Raw genomic sequence first — 24,062 nt, forward strand, 5'->3', positions numbered from 1 at the left:
GACCTAAAACCAGATTGAGATGGTGATAGAATATTATTAATACATAAATAATTTGAAAGTTGTTTATAAATTAATTTTTCAAAAACTTTAGATATAGAACATATAATAGATATTGGTCTATAATTATTAATATCAAGTACATCACCTCCCTTATAAAGCGGAGTAATGCGTGCACATTTCCAGATCACCGGCAACTCACATGTAGACAAAGAAAGATTAAATAAATCAGCTAGTGGATACATAATATGTGAAGTTAATTTAAGATTTTCAATTCCATCTAATCCTTCACCACTAGTCACTTTTAATTCATCAATGGCACTCTGAACATCAATTGGAGCAATCTTCCCAAATGAAAATGAACTATTACATGATGCAGTCTCATTACAAATATCAGTATTCAAGTAAGAGGCAGATACTAAAGTAGACCAAACTGAAGAAAAATGCTGATTAAATTATTGCGCAATAGATAAGGAGTCATGAAGTATTGTATTATTATTAGCTCTAATTTGATTAACTGAATGTTTATTTGATGTATTAATAATGTTTTTAATTTTATTCCAGAATTGTTTAGGATTTTTATAATGAAAAGAAAGACATTCTTTATAATAATTAGACTTTGCATTTCGCGTTTTTGTTTTGCTCAAATTTATCAAATGCCTATATACTTCCCAATCAGCATTACTTCTTGTCTGACGAAATGTTGTCCATGCTTTGTCCCTTTGCCTAAAGAGATTAATAAGTTCCGAATTAATCCAAGGAAGATGATTGCCCTTAACCCTAACAATTTTCCAAGGTGCATGCTTGTCTACAACATTTATAAACTCAGTATAAAAAAAATCCCAAGCATCTTGTACATTAGGAATTAAATGATATCTATTCCAATTAATAGAAATCAATCATGAATAAATAAATCTAAATTCAGTTTTTTATATTGTCTGATTTTAATTAATTTTGGTGGCAATTTAGGTAGTTTAATTTTCCATACATAGAATATAATCGAATGATAGTATAACCACAATTGTAACCTTGTAAGTGGAATATATGCAATTTATTTGGTGATAACTAATGCCTCATATGTATAGGCTTATATATGATATAACCACAATTGTAACTTTGTAAGAGGGAGTGTTGTACTGCACTGCAACATTGTTTTATAAAGGTTTTTATTATGAATCTGGTTTATTAAGAAAAATACTGCAACTTGTTTTGTAAAAGTTTTTTATTATGATTATGCATGAAAGAAATGACTATACTATATTAGATGTTTAAGCATTTAATCAAATGAAAGAATAAACTACAGTAGGTAGTAATAACACTAAGTAGTAGAAAGCATGTATCTTAGCAAAGTAGAAATGCAAGCATTACCCGTTTGATGAGGAGCATGAGGCGCAGGAGAAAGGCAGAGGGTCCAGAGCCAGCAAGCAAAGGAGAACAAAGGAAAGAGCTTTATATATGGAGTTTGTAAGGGGGTTTCCAGAACTGAGGACAGTTCAAGATGTCGGATTGGACAGATTGTCTGTAAAGGACTGAATCTGTGCGGAGGGTGTGTGGACTATAAAAAGTATTGTCAGGAATGTCAAAGTCAGACACTGATTCACCAAGGACGGCCTCTCCGGTGTTAGATGCCTTGCCATTGCGCCTCATGAAGATGAAAGCTTGTAAATTAATTGGTTTTGAATTACTTTTATTTTTATTTTATATATTAGTACCTTTAATGTAAACTAGTTAACTTGTATTTAATAAAAAAAATATATATAATTGAAATTAAGAAGCTCGCCTGCCATAAGTCTCTGTTTTACAAAAGATTGAGCTGAACTGACCACGGAGAAGTCTTCTGTGATCTAAGTATTGTAAGTATGGAAATTCAAATGCTTATTATTTAGGACAGATTTGACTTACTTTACCTAACCTGAGAATAATTAAAATAAGGTAGAAGGTGTCTATATTTAAGACCCAAACAAGGGGTTAAATTAAGCACCATAAAACAATATATATATATACAGTGCCCTCCACAATTATTGAACCCCGTGGTAAATATGATCAAAATTGGCTGTAAAAAATAAATCTGCATTGATTATCCTTGTGATCTTTCATTCAAAAAATGTGCAAAATTCTAACCTTTCATTGAAGTAAAAGAATTGAAAGTGGGGGGAAATCACATTATGAAATAAAAAATGTTTTTCTCCAAAACATGTTGGCCACAATTATTGAAACCCCTAGAATTTTTTACGAGTAAAATATCTCTGAAGTATATTCCCATTAATATTTACCTTTTTTAGTACACCAGGGTGACTAGGAACATGAAACTGTCCAGCTATGACTTCGTGTTTCACAGAAGTTTAAATATGAGGAAACACAAAGGCCAAATCCCCTTAATCATCCATCACAATGAGTAAAACCACAGAATACAGTTCTGATGCGTAGCAAAAGATTGTTGAGCATCACAAACTAGAAAGTGGCTGTAAGACAATAGCTAAAGAATTGAAAATCCCCATTTTGACCATCAGGGCAATAATTAAGAAGTTATAACCAACTAAAGATGTTATGAATCTGCCAGGAAAAGGACGTGTGTCTATACTGTCTTAATGCACGGCGAGTATGAAAGTTTGAGTGGCCAAAGACTCTCCAAGGATCACAGATGGAGAATTGCAGAGATTAGTTGAGTCTTAGGGTCAGAAAGCCTAAAAAAAAATTTATCAAACAACCCCTACATCCCCACATGTTGTTTGGGAGGGTTTAAAAAAAACCTCCTCGCTCATCCAAAAACAAATTCCAGCAAATGTAATTGTCAGACACGACTGGATCTTCAAACCGCACAGGGTTCTGTGGTCAGATGAGACTAAAACAGAGCTTTTTGGCAGCAAACACACTAGATGGGTTTGGTGAACACAAGGATAAAAAGTACCCCATGTGTACAATTTAATATACCATTGGATCTTTAATGTTGTGGGCATATTTTTCTGCTGGAGGTCCTGGACTTCTTGTTCAGATACATGGCATTGTGGATTCTATCAAATATCAACAGATAAAAAATCAAAACCTGACGCCTTCTGCTAGAAATCTTATAATATGCCGTGGTTGGATCTTCCATCAGGACAACGATCCAAAACAAACATCAAAATCAAAACAAAAATTTGTTGTGGAGCACAAAATGAAGCTTCTGCCATGACCGTCCCAGTTTCCTGACCTGAACCATATAGAAAATGAGTGGGCTGAACTGAAGAGGAGAAGCACCAACATGGATCTGGGAATCTGAAGGATCTGGAGAGATTCTGACTGGAGGAATGGTCTCTGATCTCTTGTCAGTTATTCTCCAAACTCATCAGGCATTATAGAAGAAGACTCAGAGCTGTTATCTTGGCAAAAGGAGATTGCAAAAAGTATTTAATAAAAGGGGTTCAATAATTGTGGCCAACGTGTTTTGGAGAAAAACATTTATTTCATAATGTGATTTCCCCCCACTTTCAATTCTTTTACTTCAATGAAAGGTTAGAATTTTGCACATTTTTTGAATGAAAGATCACAAGGATAATCGATGCAGATTTATTTTTTACAGCCAATTTTGATCATATTTACCAGGGGGTTCAATAATTGTGGAGGGCACTGTATATATGATTCCATCAAATCTGCTTTTCTTTGTAAAATGCCACAGCTTTTTAAATATCTGAACGCACACTGTTAACATCAGTCAATCAAGCATTATATAATGATAATCAAGCTCTATTTAAAGGGGACCTATTATGCAAAATTCACTTTTGTATGCTGTTTGGACATCATTTACTCCCGTTGTTACTCGAGGATGGATCAGTACCAACTGTTCATGATCCATCTTACAGTCTCCGGAGTGATAGGCCTAATGTACTGATTACGGCAGTAATGGAAAGGAGAGGGTGCACTTTATGACAGCTCATCGAGTCGTTTTACGGATATAAAGTTTACCAGTTTATTAAGCACCCACTGAAAAGGTGTATATATTTGTTTACTGTTAGTTGTAACAAGTGTTTTGTGTACTTTGCTGTGTTTCTTGATGATAATGAAATGGAGAAAGAGAGAGTTTATGGATAAGACTTTAATGCGCACTTCTTATACTGTGTTCATTCAGCTCTTACAGTGATTTTCTGGAGTAAAACTGTGGTCCGCTACAACAGGCTTGTATTAACCCTTGTGTGGTGTTCATATTTTTGTTACTCAGCCAGTGTTCGTGAGTCTGGTGGACCCGCTGCATTTTTGGGTTTTTAATTCAACACAATCAAAAATGTTATGTTAAAATACTCAACAGATGTTTACTTCATCCCAATTACAAGCAATTTAAACAGCATTTATGGTTAATATTTTCTCTTTACCTTTGTTAGATCACATTTAAGAATTGCAACCTCGTGTGGGAATAGCAGGAGTAGAAACACAAAACTCACTCTTGCACTCTTTCACACTTACACACAATCTCTCTCTCTCACATGCACGCACACACACACACACTCATGCACACACATACACACACCCACAACACACACACAGACACACACAAAACACACACCCACACCCACCCACACACACACACACACACACACACACACACACACACACACACACACACACACACACACACACACACACACACACACTCATTTGGATATGTGGTGTACGGTCACTCTCCATAGGCATAATGTTTTTTTCTAATGTACAAACTGTATAATCTATCCCCCCACACTAACCCTACCCCTAAACCTACCAATCACAGAAAACTTTTGGCATTTTTTGATTTCAAAAAAACACCATTTAGTATGTTTTAGTATGAGGACACAGATGTCGTCATAAACCATGTTTACGTTGTAATACCCATGTCATTATACACATTTGTGTCCTCATAAACCATATACAAGAACATACACACACTAACAGCAGGCCCTGACAGGAGGAGGACTGAGTAAAGGTACACAGGACCTACAATTTCCACACTTTTATTAGCCCCGGGTCCAGTGGACCCGAACATCCTGTGTGTAATGTATATGTGTAGGGGGGGTGTACAGTGTGTTTTCATTGAAAATGTGTTCTGATATATATTCCTCACAGAAAATGAGCCAAGGCCAATGAGTCTCAGTTTGAAAAAATAATTAATTGTATCATTTTTCTTTTGATAAAAAATTAAAATGGGTCCAACAGACCCGAACACCATACAAGGGTTAATAGTGGATGAAAGCAGATGACAAATACATTATATCTGTTATTAAACTAAACTATACCTGTTCTATATACAGCATATATTCTGTCTCTGTGGGCATTATTGTCCGACTCCGGGTCGAAATGAACAGCGTTACTGAGAGTTTCTGTTTTTGATATTATATCATGATATTGTCCTGACTGAGCATGAGCTCTTGAAGCTCCGCCCTCTTTGCAGGCAACAGCAGCTCATTTGCATTTAAAGGGACACACACAAAAACGGTGTGTATTTCTGAGCCCCAAAAAGTGACACATTAAACATGCTGTAAAAAATTATCTGTGCGGTATTTTGAGCTAAAACTTCACATACACACTCTGGGGACATCAGAGATTTATTTTACATCTTGTGAAAAGGGGCATAATAAGTGCCCTTTAAGATGTTTTGTGAATCCGGCCCCAGATCTCTCTTATTGAAAATGTATGGCTCATCATGAAAAGGAGAATCAGAGAACAACAAGGACTGTTTAGTAGCTGAAGTCTTGTAACAAGCGAGATTAGGCAAAAATTCCACTTGCAAAACTGTAATTCCCAAACAGTTAAAAAGTTTATTTAAAAGAAAAGATGATGTTACACAGTGGTAAACATGCCTCAGTCCCAACTCTTTTAGAGTGTGATGCAGCCGTCACATTTTTTATTTATTTCAAAACACAATTAAGTTGGCCAGTGAAAACATTGGAAATCTTTTCTGTGTTACTTAAAAGTCAGTTAAATAAAGGTTAAAGAAAAGTAACAAATTACAGACTGTTGATTTTATTGCATTTTACAAAATGTACCAACTTCTCTGGAAATGTGTTTGTAAATTCTCCCTCATCTGATCATCATTTTAGGCTGCGTAAGTGTGGTCTAACAGAGGAAAGCTGTTCAGCTCTCGCTACAGTCCTGAGATCAAACTCCAGTCTGAAAGAGCTTGACATCAGCAACAATAATCTGCAGGATTCAGGAGTGAAGAAACTCCAGAACGGATTAGAAAATACAAACTGCACACTGGAGAGACTCAGGTGAGTTCAATGAACTATTGTTTGATTGCACTTTACTTGAATGTTTTTTATAGTAGTTTGTTTTAACAGCAGTGTTGGGGAAGCTACTCTGAATCTAACTTTAGAGCAGCTTGTTGCTTGTCAAACTACAAAGTAAAGTTACATTCAAGCTTGTAGCTACTCTACAAGTTTCGATTCAGAAAAGTAGCTAGCTACATTGAACCTTCTTTTTTACAATGACATTGTTACAAATAACTGAATATTTGTTAATGAAGAATGTTGTAAGTAAAATATTTGGGGGGTTTAAAACAACATGTTCTAATGCAATTATGGTTTCAATGAGTAGGGTGAATTCAGGTTGACTGGGACAATTTTTCCCTGTCATTTCAATGGCAAAAAGTGTCCCAATCGTTTGATTTTGTAAACTATCCAAAACACACAAAAAATATAGCCTATGTCACAAACTTACTGTCAAAGTGCAACATTTTTACAAATGTAACATCAATACAAGAACAAAATGTATGCAAACTCAAACTGGATACACAGGAGTAATCAAAAATGCAGGTTAAACTCACAGCACATGCGGTAGGCTATTTACTGTGAAAAGAGCCGCTCTGAGACGCAAATCATGAGCTGCTCGCGCTTTGCTTGAAATCCCACCACAACCATCCTTTGCCAAGTAATAAGCGCACTACTACATTGCAATTTTATTTCAGTTCGATTAGTGATCTTTTAGGTTCATTATAAAACTAACGGGACAGATTAATCTATGGTGGTTCATTATTGTGATTTAGAGTTCAATAAAGCAGGATAAGTAGTACATTTAAAAAGCTATTATTCACCTTCCATATGCGCTTTAAGTCTTTAAAGTAGACTGAATTTTAATCTTTGGTTTGCATAAATTACAGCCGATTCACGTGAAATATCCATTCCTGTTCATCCTTTTTATAATCATCAGACAATCTCTTGTTTGACTGTAAAGTCGCAAAATGCATGATGTAACAACAGATGGTGGTAATGAACAAATGTAGTTTATCTAGTAAGAAGAAGACGCTGCGTTGCTTCATTGCATTACAGGCTCATGATTCATCAGAATGCAAAATGGAGTGTAGCTTTCAGTCGCACTACACGGCTACTGGAAAAGCTACAATGTTTTAAAGTATCTGAGCTACTGTCCAGAAACTAAAATGTAGTTAATGTTAGTTGGATCGTGACTTGTACTGTAGCTAGCTACTCCCCAACACTGTTGAACAGTATGAAGTATGTTTAAATATTTGAACCGTAAAATAACAATAACTTGATGAATTTGATAAATTCCCTTTTTTCTAGACTTTCAGACTGCAGTATCACAGAAGAAGGTTATAAAGCTCTGGCTTCAGCTCTGAGATCAAACCCTTCACACCTGATAGAGCTGGATCTCACAGGAAATTATCCTGTACAATCAGGAGTGAAGGAGCTCAGTGATTTACTACAGGATCAGAACTGTCAACTCAAGACACTGAGGTGAGACATGATGAAAATAACACAAAAAAAATATGCATGCTAAATATTCATACAAAATATTCTTTCAGTAATACAATAAGCTCCACAGGTTTTGTAGTGGGGGTTTACTGAGTTTTGTTTAGATACAATTGCAACCGTCTACGCACACCTTGGCAATAGAATCGCCATTGGCTAGTACATTTTTTAGTTTACTCACCAGACTTATATATATATATGATTCCATCAAATCTGCTTTTCTTTGTAAAATGCCACAGCTTTTTAAATATCTGAACGCACACTGTTAACATCAGTCAATTAAGCATTATATAATGAAAATCAAGCACTATTTAAAGGGGACCTATTATGCAAAATTCACTTTTGTATGCTGTTTGGACATCATTTACTCCCGTTGTTACTCGAGGATGGATCAGTACCAACTGTTCATGATCCATCTTACAGTCTCCGGAGTGATAGGCCTAATGTACTGATCACGGCAGTAATGGAAAGGAGAGGGTGCACTTTATGACAGCTCATCGAGTCGTTTTACGGATATAAAGTTTACCAGTTTATTAAGCACCCACTGAAAAGGTGTATATATTTGTTTACTGTACTTGTAACAAGTGTTTTGTGTACTTTGCTGTGTTTCTTGATGATAATGAAATGGAGAGAGAGTTAGTTTATGGTTAAGACTTTAACGCACACTTCTTATACTGTGTTCATTCAGCTCTTACAGTGATTTTCTGGAGTAAAACTGTGGTCCGCTACAACAGGCTTGTATTAATAGTGGATAAAGGCAGATGACAAATACATTATAACTGTTATTAAACTAAACTATACCTGTTCTATATACAGCATATATTCTCTGTCTCTGTGGGCATTATTGTCCGACTCCGGGTCGAAATGAACAGCTTTACTGAGAGTTTCTGTTTTTGATATTATATCATGATATTGTCCTGACTGAGCATGAGCTCTTGAAGCTCCGCCCTCTTTGCAGGCAACAGCAGCTCATTTGCATTTAAAGGGACACAAACAAAAACAGCGTGTATTTCTGAGCCCCAAAAAGGGACAATTTAAACATGCTGTAAAAAATGATCTGTGCGGTATTTTGAGCTAAAACTTCACATACACACTCTGGGGACATCAGAGATTTATTTTACATCTTGTGAAAAGGGGTATAATAAGTGCCCTTTAAGATGTTTTGTGAATCCGGCCCCAAATCTCTCATATTGAAAATGTATGGCTCATCATGAAAAGGAGAATCAGAGAACAACAAGGACTGTTTAGTAGCTGAAGTCTTGTAACAAGCGAGATTAGGCAAAAATTCCACTTGCAAAACTGTAATTCCCAAACAGTTCAAAAAGTTTATTTAAAAGAAAAGATGATGTTACACAGTGGTAAACATGCCTCAGTCCCAACTCTTTTAGAGTGTGATGCAGCCGTCACATTTTTTATTTATTTCAAAACACAATTAAGTTGGTCAGTGAAAGCATTGGAAATCTTTTCTGTCTACTTAAAGGTCAGTTAAATAAAGGTTAAAGAAAAGTAACAAATCACACACTGTTGATTTTATTGCATTTTACAAAATGTACCAACTTCTCTGGAAATGTGTTTGTAAATTCTCCCTCTTCTGTTCATCATTTTAGGCTGCGTAAGTGTGGTCTAACAGAGGAAAGCTGTTCAGCTCTCGCTACAGTCCTGAGATCAAACTCCAGTCTGAAAGAGCTTGACATCAGCAACAATAATCTGCAGGATTCAGGAGTGAAGAAACTCCAGAACGGATTAGAAAATACAAACTGCACACTGGAGAAACTCAGGTGAGTTCAATGAACTATTGTTTGATTGCACTTTACTTGAATGTTTTTTTATAGTAGTTTGTTTTAACAGCAGTGTTGGGGAAGCTACTCTGAATCTGTAGTTTGACAAGCTACAAGCTGCTCAAAAGTTAAAGTAAAGTTACATTCAAGCTTGTAGCTACTCTACAAGTTTCTATTAAAAAGTAGCTAGCTACATTGAACCTTCTTTTTTACAATGACATTGTTACAAATAACTGAATATTTGTTAATGAAGAATGTTGTAAGTAAAATATTTGGGGGGTTTAAAACAACATGTTCTAATGCAATTATGGTTTCAATGAGTAGGGTGAATTCAGGTTGACTGGGACAATTTTTCCCAGTCATTTCAATGGCAAAAAGTGTCCCAATTGTTTGATTTTGTAAACTATCCAAAACACACAAAAAATATAGCCTATGTCACAAACTTACTGTCAAAGTGCAACATTTTTACAAATGTAACATCAATACAAGAACAAAATGTATGCAAACTCAAACTGGATACACAGGATTAATCAAAAATGCAGGTTAAACTCACAGCACATGCGGTAGGCTATTTACTGTGAAAAGAGCCGCTCTGAGACGCAAATCATGAGCTGCTCGCGCTTTGCTTGAAATCCCACCACAACCATCCTTTGCCAAGTAATAAGCGCACTACTACATTGCAATTTTATTTCAGTTCGATTAGTGATCTTTTAGGTTCATTACAAAACTAACGGGACAGATTAATCTATGGTGGTTCATTTTTGTGATTTAGAGTTCAATAAAGCAGGATAAGTAGTACATTTAAAAACTATTATTCACCTTCCATATGCGCTTTAAGTCTTTAAAGTAGACTGAATTTTAATCTTTGGTTTGCATAAATTACAGCCGATTCACGTGAAATATCCATTCCTGTTCAATCGCAAAATGCATGATGTAACAACAGATGGTGGTAATGAACAAATGTAGTTTATCTAGTAAGAAGACGACGCTGCGTTGCTTCAATGCATTACTGGCAAAATGCAAAATGGAGTGTAGCTTTCAGTCGCACTACACGGCTACTTGGAAAAAGTAGCTAGCTACTGGAAAAGCTAAAATGTTTTAAAGTATCTGAGCTACTGTCCAGAAACTAAAATATGTAGTTAATGTTAGTGGTATCGTGACTTGTACTGTAGCTAGCTATTCCCCAACAGTATGAAATATGTTTAAATATATTAATCGTAAAATAACAATAACTTGATGAATTTTATAAATTCTCTTTTTTTCTAGACTTTCAGACTGCAGTATCACAGAAGAAGGTTATAAAGCTCTGGCTTCAGCTCTGAGATCAAACCCTTCACACCTGATAGAGCTGGATCTCACAGGAAATTATCCTGGACAATCAGGGGTGAAGGAGCTCAGTGATTTACTACAGGATCAGAACTGTCAACTCAAGACACTGAGGTGAGACGTGATGAAATAACACAAAAAAAATATGCATGCTAAATATTCATACAAAATATTATTTCAGTAATACAATAAGCTCCACAGGTTTTGTAGTGGGGGTTTACTGAGTTTTGTTTAGATAAAATTGCAACCGTCTACGCACACCTTGGCAATAGAATCGCCAATGGCTAGTCAATTTTTTTGTTTACTCACCAGACTGATATATATATGATTCCATCAAATCTGCTTGTCTTTGTAAAATGCCACAGCTTTTTAAATATCTGAACGTACACTGTTAACATCAGTCAATCAAGCATTATATAATGATAATCAAGCACTATTTAACCCTCTGGGGTCTGAGCTGTTTTCTGGGCCTTGGAGGTGTTCTGACATGCTCTGACATTTGTGCTTATTTCTGTTACTTGTGACATTTTCATGGCTAAAGTCTAATTACACTGTATTCAGCACAAACTCTGCTACAATAATATATCAGCAGCATGTGTGTAAAAGTTTGTAGTTTTGAGATAATGACATTTATGCGTGGTTTGTGAAAATACAAAAAAAAATTCTCACTGAAATAAGGTCATGAAACCCATACTGATTATTTCTTCACAAGACTTTTGAAAATTGTATGACGTAGCCTAGAATATTTGCTCTAAACCGATGTGAAAATCACCCTGACTGCTCATTCAGATAAGACAATATATTGATTTAAAAATTTTACGACGCGTTTTGTGCCACAAAGCTTTATGCGGGAGCTCATTAATATGTAAGCTTTTCACACCTGAGAAAGCAAAGACCCTCCTCTAACTGCCCTATTAGGAGCTATCAGGCCCCTATCATTCTGAGCAACCTTTCACAAAGAATGAGGAGATTTAAAAAAGAATGGCTTTTAGATTGTTTGATTTATTTACAACACAACATAATCCAAAGATACACAACAAATGACAAAAAAGCACTCATTGAAACCAATGATCCAAAGACAGAGACCTTTGTGCCATTCCTAAAAACATTGTACATACCTTTAATTTCCAAGGTGTTTGATTTTCACTTTACCATGTTCATGTACAGAGACTCGTGTGAATGTTGAAGTCAGCAGGACTCAGTGGCATCTGGTCCCTGAAAGAAAAAAAAAGTGAACATACTGATATCAAGAGAAAGGCCTGCACGATTTTGGGAATACATTTTAGATTTTTCTGGTTAAAATTGCTTTTTAAAATTCACAGAATACACACACACACACACACACACACACACAAATGTTTCCAACAATAATATAATGAACACCAGGTTTGTTGTGCCTTGTAGGCATAGGCTATGAGCAGTGCTGCATAAAATAATAATAACAATAACCATAGCAGCCTATAAATCTTCCAAAATATTTCAGAAACAACTAAGCTAGAGAAAAATATATTGATTATCATGTTACTTCAAATGTTTCCATTCGTTATGATGATATGAAATGAGATGATAGTAAAAACATGAAGCCGTTTGGTGCGTTTTGCTTTTCGAATGTATCAAATATGATACATTCAAACGCGATCGCGCTCAAATATAAAACATTATGGTTACCATATACATATCTACATTTGAGCAGATATCCACAATAGGGCTGGACCGTGGATTCGTTCGTTGGGTTGGTGTTCGATTTGAAAATTTGACATTCGAACATTCGTTTTTTTTTGTTTTGTTTTTTTTGCACGCCTGGGATCCCCCGCAAAACCGTTGTCATTCGCGCTTGAATAAGGCCGGCACACACTGGCTGCGTGGCGTGAGCGTCTCAGCTGCGTGGCATGTCAGTTTTCGGCTCTCATGTTAACAGGTTGGAGTTTGCACACTGCCTACGTGAGACACGCGTCTCAGGCGCGGCTCGAGCCACGCGGAAAACGCGTGCATGTTAGAAATAGAACCAACGCCTGAGTGTTCCAGCAACAGGAGTGTTCTCTGGCTAGAGCGCAGAACAGCGGAGTTTGTATGGACCGAAGTGCATGTTTGAGCTTGTCTTTTGGGTTAAGCTGCGTTGCTTTGACATTGTGGAAAATAAAATAATAGAAACAAAATGTATTCGCCTTTTTACCCGTTATTATCAATCTAAATTAATCTCGTTTTTAATTTAACTTAATTTTGTTTTTCTTTATTTAAATTTCGTTTTTCTTTATTTAAATTTAGTTTTTTCTTTATTTAAATTTCGTATTTCTTTATTTCAATTTCGTTTTTCTTTATTTCAATTTCGTTTTTCTTCATTTAAATCTACCCTTTACTGTATCAGTAATTTGTTAGCCAGAAAAATATGAAACTACCTTAAAAGTATTGCTTAATTTAACAGACCTGTGTGTGTGTGTTTAATATCACTAGTGCAGTGTCGGTTCTCGGAGCATATAAGCCCTGCCCGCGTGAGGTACGTGTGCCGCTTCCCGCTCACGCTGTTCTGTAGTTTACTAAAAGTTTATTAATTCTGAATGTGTCGGGTCTCGCGTGTCCATCTATTGCACCTGCACTCCCTTGTGAAGTCGATTGGATGAACGGTTTCGAAATAATAAGAATGAAAACGGACATACACAGAGAATACTGCCTTTATTAGAGAGAAGAATATGTTCAGCCCCCTCTCTCCGAAGCTTCGAATATTCGATGTTCATTACTACCGAAGCTTCGAAGCTCAAAAAATGGTATTCGGACCAGCCCTAATCCACAAACACAGTAACAGTAAACACGGGTCTAAATATTATAATATTCACCATATATCTAGCAACAGTTCAACTGCAATGTGAAATTTATGCAACAATAACAAACTAATATGTACGAATTTCTTACCTTACATCTTTCTTGTCTTCAAATCGCGTTCTTCTTCTTCTGAGGTAGCCTAAATCCAATGTAAGCTCACGGTGCGCCTTTCAAACTCGACGAAAAGCAGAGACTTGTGAAGTGTTTTGGTGTTTTGTTTTTGAGGTAATGAGCGCGATCGCGTTCCATGTGGAGATTTGCATGTGAATATCTTTTGCGCTCGTAGGCGTGTTCAAATTAAAAGTAATTAGGAAGCGTTTGAGAAGCTGGACATCTTGTTGGTTTTATACAAATTACTTAAACAGAGAATATTTGTTTTCAGTTTGAATCCGATCATTTAAAAGTACACTTAAATGTTTATAAAGGTATATGGCTCATAAATGTGTGACAAGTATTCGCTGAGTTTTATTTCAGTTTATAGACGTGCTCAAGAAAAAAAAGTTCACCGCGACGGAGAGGCAGAACGCACACCCTGTTTATTTTCTTTATTTTACAAAAGCACAATGTTTTGATTTGATTGTAAGTGGACACATACAAAAGTAGAAATATCACAGATTCTTTTTTATATTTCTTTTTTCTGTATGACCATAAATGACGGAGTAATTTAAATTTATAGTTCTACAATGTGAAGAAAATCAGAGGGTTAATGAAACCTCAGAGGGTTAATGGGGACCTATTATGCAAAATTCACTTTTGCATGCTGTTTGGACATAAATGTTGGTTGGCAGTTTGTGTACACAACCACCCAATAGTAATAAAAATCCACTCACTCCTTTTTTATTAATCCCCATAAATCATAAGCACTGTCTCCCAATGACCTGTTTTCGGAATGCGGCTTTAGTGACGTCACTAAAGCACAGGCCCCGCCCACGAGTGTTGACAGACACTGCCGTTTTAACATAGACCCACCCTGATCGAGTTCACAGCTAGTTGTACACATCCGCCATTGCTGCACTGACGAGAATGTCTCCCAAGCGTTGTAGGTGTTGTGTGGCTGGATGTATTAATCCACATAGCTCTCTCTATTTACTCCCGAAATCTGAGGCAGCCGAACAGCAGACTTGTAGGCTTTTAATAGTTGATACATAGGCCTACAAGCAGATGACAAATGTTATAACCGTAATGAAACTAAACTATACCTGTTCCATCTCCATACAGCACTCTGACTCTGTAGGCATTATTGTCCGACTCCGGGTCGAAATAAACACCGTTACTGAGAGTTTCTGATATTATCATCATTCCGTGAGATGAAATTGTCCTGAGACTAAGCGCGAGCTCATGAAGCTCCGCCACCTGTGCTGTGCAGCAGCAGCTCATTTGCATTTAAAGGGCACACACTAAAACAGCACGTTTTTCTGAGCACCAAAAAGTGACAATTTAAACATGCTGTAAAAAATGATCTGTTGGGTATTTTAAGCTAAAACTTCACATACACACTTCTGGGGACATCAGAGACTTATTTTACATCTTGTGAAGAGGGGCACAATATGTCCCCTTTAATATTAAAATACTGCATATACTCACTGTATGGTTTTAATATACATTGATTCTTATTAAAGGTACTGAAGTTATTCAGTCAAGAGCAGTAAGTGATTTTCTTTTGTTGTTTGATTAACATTGACACAAGCAGCAACAGGTATATTAGGCTGCTGTCACTTTAAAGCCCTGGACACACCAAGCCATCTTGTTTGACATGTTGAATCGGTGTCGGGCCGTCAGTGAGAGAGAGAACTCTGATTGGCTGTTCAGCTTAGTGAACGAGTCAGTGCACGAGAATAATAGCAAAACAGTGAGCATAGAAGTCAAAACGGTACAGATAGAAGGCTGTTCTAATATAACATCATCTTACCTGAATGTTCCTTACCGAGTATTTCATTATTAACATGAGCGGAGTGGAATAAAGAAAATGTTTAGCAGGATTGATATTCAAAACGGCAAGAACGCACTGCTTTGTTTATGGATTGTGTATCTGCAGCCGGCAGCGTCGGTTTCCCTTTTTGAATGACAAATATAGATGAATATATCTTCAGAAATAGACAGTTGTCTCATTTACACGCAGGCGCAGAACACGCATTGTAGCTGATGTTCTCTCGGTGTGTTCAAGTGCAGCTTTTCCCCCCAACGCAGGCGATGCGAGGCGACGACACAGTCGGCTTTCATCAACGCTAGTTCTTTGTCGTCGGTTTGGTGTGTCCGGGCTTAAGACCTTTGCTTTTGTTAAGTTTAATAATTTATTTATTTTTGAATAAATTTGTCACGGAGACAGGGTTTTATGAAGTCTACTTTACAATGTGCAATTTGTTATGTGACGAAAGAATGTTTAATTAATGAAAAATCACTGTAAATATATGTTTGACTTTAAGTGGTGGCACATTTGTGTCACTGTCTGTATTAGGTGTTTAGGTACAACATTGAAATGAATGATTGCACTGATGGCCTTACTGATGTATGATATTTGAAAGAAGTAATGAACAACAGCAATATGTGCCCATACAATTACATTTAAATGTGGTTGAGGCCAAATCATTTCATATGCCACGACAGTGGGTCCATTAGTGTCAGGAAATATGACAATGATGTCACTCATGCAAAAACAAATCCAACCGAAATCCATCCATTCATAGTCGTAACTGCCTTCTTTACTACTTTTAACTGGAATTTGGTGGACTTCGGTCCACCACCTTTTGAATGGTCACTCTTTAAGGATGCAGAGCTCGAGAATGATTTTTTCCTAATGACACGGAGCAGAGAGAGAAAAAAACACTATTCAGTCTCATTTAAAGAGGTGAAATGTTGCAAATTCCAGTTAAAAGTAATTTTTTTCCCCCTTTTTTCCAGGAAGAAAAAAATATCATCTACTAAAAAGTATTTTTTATCATATCCATTCATCACAGAGTATTATGGGAATTATACACTTAACAATAAGGTTCATTAGTTAACATTAGTTAATGTATTTACTAACATAAACTAACCATAAGCAATAGATTTGTTACTGTATTTAATCTTTGTTAATGTTAGTTATTAAAAATAATGCTGTTCATTGTTTGTTCATTTTAGCTCACAGTGCATTAACTAATGTTAAAAAGATTTTAATAAAGTATTAGTAAATGTTAAAATTAACATGAACAAAGATTAATAAATGCTGTATCAGTCCAGTTCATTATTAGTTTATGCTAACTAATGTAGTTAACTAAAGTTAACCAATGAACCTTATTGTAAAGTGTTACCGAATTATGAATTATTTTCCCATCTATGCTGATGGCAAGTCAATCAATTCAATCAATCAATTCCTTTTATTGTCATTGCATGTAAAATACAATGAAATTAATTAGCAAACCCTATGGTGCATCCACACATAACAACACAAAAACAATAATTAAGACACCATAAATGTAACACACTACAATACAGAAACTTGATAGATTCATGTAATTACACATTGTTGTCACAAACAAAGTGACCTTAACTGTAAATATAATCTGTATAATTTAATCATGATTTACCAAAGTATAGTTAAGAGTTCAGTTTTTTGCAGTGTTGTTAAGTTCTCTTACAGCTCTAGAGTAGAAGCTGTTCTTAAATCTATTAGTCCGTGATGCAATAGATCTAAAGCGCCTACCAGAGGGAAACTGGACAAACAGATGATGTCCAGGGTGGGATGGATCCTTGAGAATGTTAGCTGCTCTACTCAGACAACGCAAGTTGAATAATTCCTCTAGTGATGGCGTAGATCTTCTGGGCTGTTCTGATGACCCTCTGGATGGCTTTCCTGTCTGCTGCTGAGCAGCTGGCAAACCACACCGAAATGCAGTACGTTAGTACACTCTCTATAGGAGCTACGGTAAAAGGATACCAGAAATTTCCGTTGCAGTTGATTTTGCCAAAGTATTCTCAGGAAATGAAGTCTCTTCTGAGCCTTTTGTACTATTTCGGTGGTGTTGTACGCCCATGAAAGATCTGCAGCAATGTATGTGCCCAGGAACCTGAAAACAGGGACAATTTCCATACGGTCCCCATTAATGTATAAAGGCTTAATGACTGAGTTGCTTTTCCTGAAATTTATTATGAGTTCTTTTGTTTTGGAGGAGTTCAATTTGAGATTATTATCTGAACACCACACCGCCAATCTTTGGACTTCATCCCTATAAGCAGTCTCATCCTCTCCTGAAATAAGTTCAACCACAGTTGTATCATCTGCGAACATTAGAATGGTGTTTGTAGGGTGAATGGAAACACAGTCATAAGTATAAAGAGAATAAATGAGGGGACTTACCACACAACCTTGTGGGGCTCCTGTGAAAAAGTCCTTGATCCACTAACAAATGGATTGGTTAAGGCCTAGGTCGGCAAGTTTTGTGACCAATCTGCCCGGAATGACTGTATTAAAGGCAGAGCTGAAGTCTATGAAAAGCATCCTCACATCAGCCCCTTGATGTTCCAGATGACTTAGCGCAATATGAAGTGCAGTAGCAACAGCATCTTCAGTAGACCTATTTGCTTTATAGGCGAACTGGAATGGATCAAAGGTTGGTTGGAGACCGTTTTTAATGTGTTTTAGGACCAGCTTCTCAAAATATTTCATAATGACCGGAGTAAGCGCGATTGGATGATAATCATTGAAGCTACTGATGACTGTCTTTTTTGGCAACGGGATAATTATGGCAGACTTCAGGCAAGATGGAATAGTAGATGTAGAGAGAGACTGGTTAAAGGGATACTCCACCTCTGGAAAGATGAATGTGTATTTAAATTGGGTCATTTATGTAGAAGAAATGTGAAATTATTTTTGAATTTGGAGCTTTCTAGACTGAGAAAAGCCAGAAAATGTATTTTTGGCTCATGTGGATGAAAGACAACAACTCCCAGAATGCACTTGCTTCGCTGTTCTACGAGGCCATTCCCAAGCCACGCCTACCGGTTAGAGAGCAGTTGTAAACAATAAAGCTAAGCTAAGTTACTAGTCTTGAGTCTGCCCGGGTTTTTGAGATTGCATCGCACAAAATGTCCGGGATTCGGCTTTTGCGTTCTACAGTCGCCATTCATTGTGTTTACTGTGGCGAGCAGGACGAGACTAGGGCCGCGGGAGAACGACGCGAGGCCGGTGGCGCGATTACTGATGGTCTCGTATCTCTCATTGAGGAGCGGTATTTTCTTAGCAGTGGTAAAACGAACATCAACCGATCACTTGTTTAGCGTTCATGTAAACACTACATTCAGATTCACCAATCGGAATGAATTCAGTTAGATTGAAACAAAAGGTGTGCATGTAAACAATGAATGGCGACCGCAGAAAGCAAAAGCCGAATCCCGGACATTTTGGACGATCTCGACGGCCGGACATGCAGGTTTCTGCCGGTGAAATCAAACGCACTGGCACTGATCTGTGATAGGTCTGTTAGCGCATTAGGTCCAACCCCCTATGGGCGGGTTTGAATTAGGGATATCCCGATCCGATCCACGGCATCGGTATCGTGCCGATACTGTCCCAGAACGCTAGACCGGATATCGGAGGGGAGAAAAAAATATATCCGATACCTATGATCCGATACCTATTGGGGTGGAACGGTACGTGTATTCGTACTGAACGTACGTTCGGTACGTGCGTCAAGGTTCGGTGCATGGATTTACACAGAGAATACACAGTAGAAAAATAAATAAAACTGGTCCGAATACCATTTTTTGAGCTTCGAAGCTTCGGTAGTAATGAACATCGAATATTCGAAGCTTCGGAGAGAGGGGGCTGGACATATTCTTCTCTCTAATAAAGGCAGGAATCTCTATGTGTCTGTCTGTCCGTTTGCATTTTTATTATTTCGAGAACCGTTCATCCAATCGACTTCACAAGGGAGTGCAGTGTCGCATTCGGTGCAATATAGATGGACACGCGGACACATTCAGAATTAATAAACTTTTAGTAAACTACAGAACAGCGCGAGCGGGAAGCGGCGCGCCTCACGCGGGCAGGGCTTATATTCTCCGAGAACACTGCACTAGTGATATAAAACGCACACACACAGGTCTGTTAAATTAAGCAATACTTTTAAGGTAGTCTAATATTTTTCTGACTAACAAATTACTGACACAGTAAAGGGTAGATTTAAATAAAGAAAAACAAAATTTAAATAAAGAAAAACGAAATTTAAATAAAGAAAAACAAAATTTAAATAAAGAAAAACGAAATTAAGTTAAATTAAAAACGAGATTAATTTAGATTGATAATAACGGGTAAAAAGGCTAATACATTTTGTTTCTATTATTCTATTTTCCACAATGTCAAAGCAACGCAGCTTAAAGGGGAAGTTCGGTATTTTACACTTAAAGCCCTGTTTACAGATCGTTTCTGATGAAATAGAATGGTTAAGATCAAAATTTGGTCACATGCTGCTGTCCCAAGAATTTTAGGTTTATTTCGCTCCCCCCCCCCCACCTACACAATGGCAGAGATGGGCACTGGAACAATCCTTCATAAAACGCATTAAACTTTCGTTTACAAAGACGTGAAACTCACCGAGTGGTCAGGGGTGTTCACTGATATGCTCACAAAAAAATCGCTGCAAAAGATGCTTTCCAACAGGTGTTTTACCATTCGTTGTAAAACTGGACCTATTTTTTCAAACGTCTCACACCCGTAGATTCTTCCGTTGAGAGCTTGAATAATAGACACTCCAGCCCAGTTGGTGGCGATAATGCACCTTTGCCAATTGCAAGCAAACCCCTGGCATTTCATTGAATACACAGAAGAAGCAGAAGAAGAAGCGGCGGAGTAATACCGTACCTCACACAGCCCATCCAATACAAGTCAATGGAGTTGGACAAAAACTACGATAAAACCTGTTGGAAAGCATCTTTTGCAGCGATTTTTTGTGAGCATATCAGTGAACACCTCTGACCACTCGGTGAGTTTCACGTCTTTGTAATCGAAAGTTTAATGCGTTTTAGGAAGGATTGTTCCAGTGCCCATAGGCAGGCCCGGATTAAGAGGACTTTGGGCCCTGGGGCTATAGCAACACCAAGGGCCCCCTTTCATCTGATTGCCACGCCACAGTCTTCTACTGCAATACATTTGTTTTATTGTTTTTAATCAATGTATTTAATTAATGTTTTTCTTTATCATTATTTATTATTATTATTTTTGCACACTAAGTAGTCCAGGCTATTTAACACATTAACCCTCTACTGCACAGATTTTGATGGAACATCATGATAAAAATTACTCCACATAATTTATTGGTTCATTTTGGGAACATTTTATTGATAAAACATTTTTACCCCCTCCCCTTCCATATGTGCATTTATGGCTATTTCTCTCATTTTATCTAAAGGGACAAAGTAAGCATTAATAAAACATTTGCTTTCTAAAGCCCTAGATGGTAATTGTTTCTCATGTGGATATCTGTAAAAAAAAATATTAATACATTTACACGGCATTTACAATTACATAAATGCTATGATTGTTATTTTATTTAATATTTAAATATAAAAATATTTAATTTTTAATTTCTAATTTCTAATTAAAGGGTACATTAAGTATGAAACTAAAACTACCAGTAGGTGGCGGCAAGTCACTGTCTTAATAAGCGAGTCATTCATTCAACCGATTTGTTCAAACGGCTGTTTGATTCAACGACGAAGCAAACGATGAGTCAATGTATCATTAAATGGACCCATTCGTTCAAAACGCAGATTATTCAGTAACGAATCACCACTATCAGTTTCAGAGATTGTTTCTGCTGTGGTTTCATTTTGGAATTTCCATCGGCGAAATGACGATGAACTAAAATGTAACTCTCAATGTTAACTTATTGGTCAACTCATTGTTGCATAACATATATCACATTAGCAATTGTGCTGATATTTGGGGAAAACTGCGCTTTTACATATTTATTTTATATTATGTAATATTACAATAAGACAAAAACTCATCGGGGCAAAAAATGCCCATGTACCTTGGATATATTGGACCTTGATGTTCGTAATTCGGCCGGGGATTTTTACGCAGGTGGGTGGTGGGAGAAAAAAACACTGACATTCCGATTCAGACGGCAATAAAATCACCTTCTATATAGCCCGTATTGAAAATACCTTACGACTCCACGAGAAACATCCAAATAGTGCTTAACTCATTAACTTACTTCAGCTGCTTGCTTCCCTTCTTCGACGTCTAAAACACGCTGATCGGTGACGAGGCAGGAGGGTGAAGCTAACTGTGGGCTGCTGCCGCTGCACTCGGGGTCTTCCACGGGCACGAATGAAAGTGAACCCAAGTAGTTAGTTAGTTTAGGAATTTTTGCATCCCTTTTCTGCCTTTCGAGTTTGTTTTTCCTTTTTTGTGCACCACTATCACTTTTTTTTTCATCATTTTTGAACTCCTGCAAGCGATTTATTCCCATGTTCTATATGAAAGCATAACGAAAAGAGGGGTTTCCCAACGTCATAGCGCAAATTGTAGAGTTAATTTGATTGGCCGGTGAATTATATCAGTCAGGCACATTTTCCAATAACTTCTTGTTATTTTATTATACACAAATCAACCACCTATGATTTGACAATCTCATTTCCTCCAGCCAATCACGGGCCCCCTAATCCCGTGGGCCCTGGGGCTTCAGCCCCACCTAGCCCTTATGTTAATCCGGCCCTGCCCATAGGCATAGCGAAATAAACCTAAAATTCTCGGGACAGCAGCATGTGTAAAAATTTTAATCTTAACCATTCTATTTCATCAGAAACGATCTGTAAACAGGGCTTTAAGTGTAAAATACCGAACTTGTCCTTTAACCGAAAACACAAGCTCAGACATGCACTTCGGTCCATACAAACTCCGCTGTTCTGCGCTCTAGCCAGAGAACACTCCCGTTGCTGGAACACTTTTAGGCGTCGGTTCTATTTCTAGCATCACACTCGCTTTATCATTATACGCGCGAATGGATTCAAACTGTTCAAGCATCGAACTAGACGCGATAGACGCGAATTTGACGCTCTATTCGCGTTTGGTGTGAACGCAGCAAAATGAACAGGCTATGATGTCAAGATTGCAATGCTGGAATGTGTGTGTGTGTCAGAGAGAGAGAGAGAGAGAGAGAGAGAGAGAGAGAGAGGAAGGCACGGGCGCGATCGAACAGTGGCAGGGACGTAGCACAAGATCCCGGGCCCTATGCCTAGGCAGTCCTGATTGGCCCCCATGTTCCTCAAAAAAATAAATAATAATAATAATATGGCCTCTGCACACATGAATCTGTAGACCTAGATATTTATAGCGTAATAACTATTAACTGTAAATGCTTAGAGTAGCCTGATAATTTGTCATGTGTGCACACACATTTCAAACCTCCTTTCAACATTCTCTAGCCTTCTTTACTGTGGTTACTAAGTTTAAGCTAAATGATATTACAATTTTTTTTTGTATATAACACTCAACGTAGGCTATATAATTGCTAATTATTGCTAATTTTAGATATTATAGCCTATTAATTTAAAATGAAACAAGTTTCAATTTGGGCTATTATAATGGTGTATTGTGCAAACAGCATTGTTAGTGTACAGTTTATTTATTTAGCCTTTACCTCAGATTACATGTATAACCAAATTATCATCTGAAAGTGTATGTTCTGCTCTTTCAATGGGTTGTCTCAGTTGATTTTTAGCACTTACGATCGCGGAGATATTCAAGCAGTTTAGCACTACAGATTTCGTGTTCGATTGTGCTCACCTTTCTTTGAAAATAAGTCAGTTACCAATTGTTTCCCCTCATTTTGTTTTCTTTCCTTCTAATGTCGTTCCTTTCATTTTGGGGGGCCTGATTTGCCTTGCTTTGAGAAAGACATTTCTACAGCAGAAGTTTGCGCTCCTCCAGATGCTGAACTAACTAACATAAACAAAATGCGTGCAGATGGACTAAACCATCTGGCGCATTAGCAAGGGGTGGGACCAGTCAGTCAATCAACAAAGTTATTCAGCCAATACACTAATTTTACTTTTCATCTGACATTCATTATGAAATTTAATTAGGAAATGAAAATATCCAGGTAACATAAAATATATTCCAGACTTTTCAAGGGCCCTCTCTCCCTTTGGGGCCCTGGTAATCAGTACTGGTTTTACCCCCAGTCCGACGCCCCTGAACAGTGGAAACATAAAAACATACTCCGTCATTTTGTTCATACAGGACATCATTAAAACTGCAAAAAGTGTTTAGCCTACTTATATTTGTGTAAAACACAACATTGTGCTTTTGTCAAACTGTAAACTCTTGTCAAACTGTAACCTACAACTGTCACCCAACCAAAATCTCACACACACACAAACGCTGTTTAAAAGCAAAAATTATGGACATAATCTTTTGGACATTCATCATATTGCATTGGTTTTCATT

General features: G+C 37.1%; 1 protein-coding gene across 1 annotated transcript in view; it reads left to right on the forward strand.

Moving 5' to 3' along the window:
- The window catches only part of LOC311089879 (uncharacterized protein), an 832,216-nt gene that overhangs the window by 56,429 nt on the left and 751,725 nt on the right, over window positions 1-24,062 (forward strand). The window contains exons 29-32 of the mRNA XM_084124910.1: window positions 6,045-6,215; window positions 7,524-7,697; window positions 9,320-9,490; window positions 10,757-10,930. Coding sequence (XP_083981036.1) covers window positions 6,045-6,215; window positions 7,524-7,697; window positions 9,320-9,490; window positions 10,757-10,930 — 690 coding nt within the window. The remainder of the gene's footprint in view (window positions 1-6,044; window positions 6,216-7,523; window positions 7,698-9,319; window positions 9,491-10,756; window positions 10,931-24,062) is intronic.

The sequence above is a fragment of the Abramis brama genome (assembly GCF_963993115.1).
Source record: "Abramis brama genome assembly, chromosome: 9".
Lineage (NCBI taxonomy): Eukaryota > Metazoa > Chordata > Actinopteri > Cypriniformes > Leuciscidae > Abramis > Abramis brama.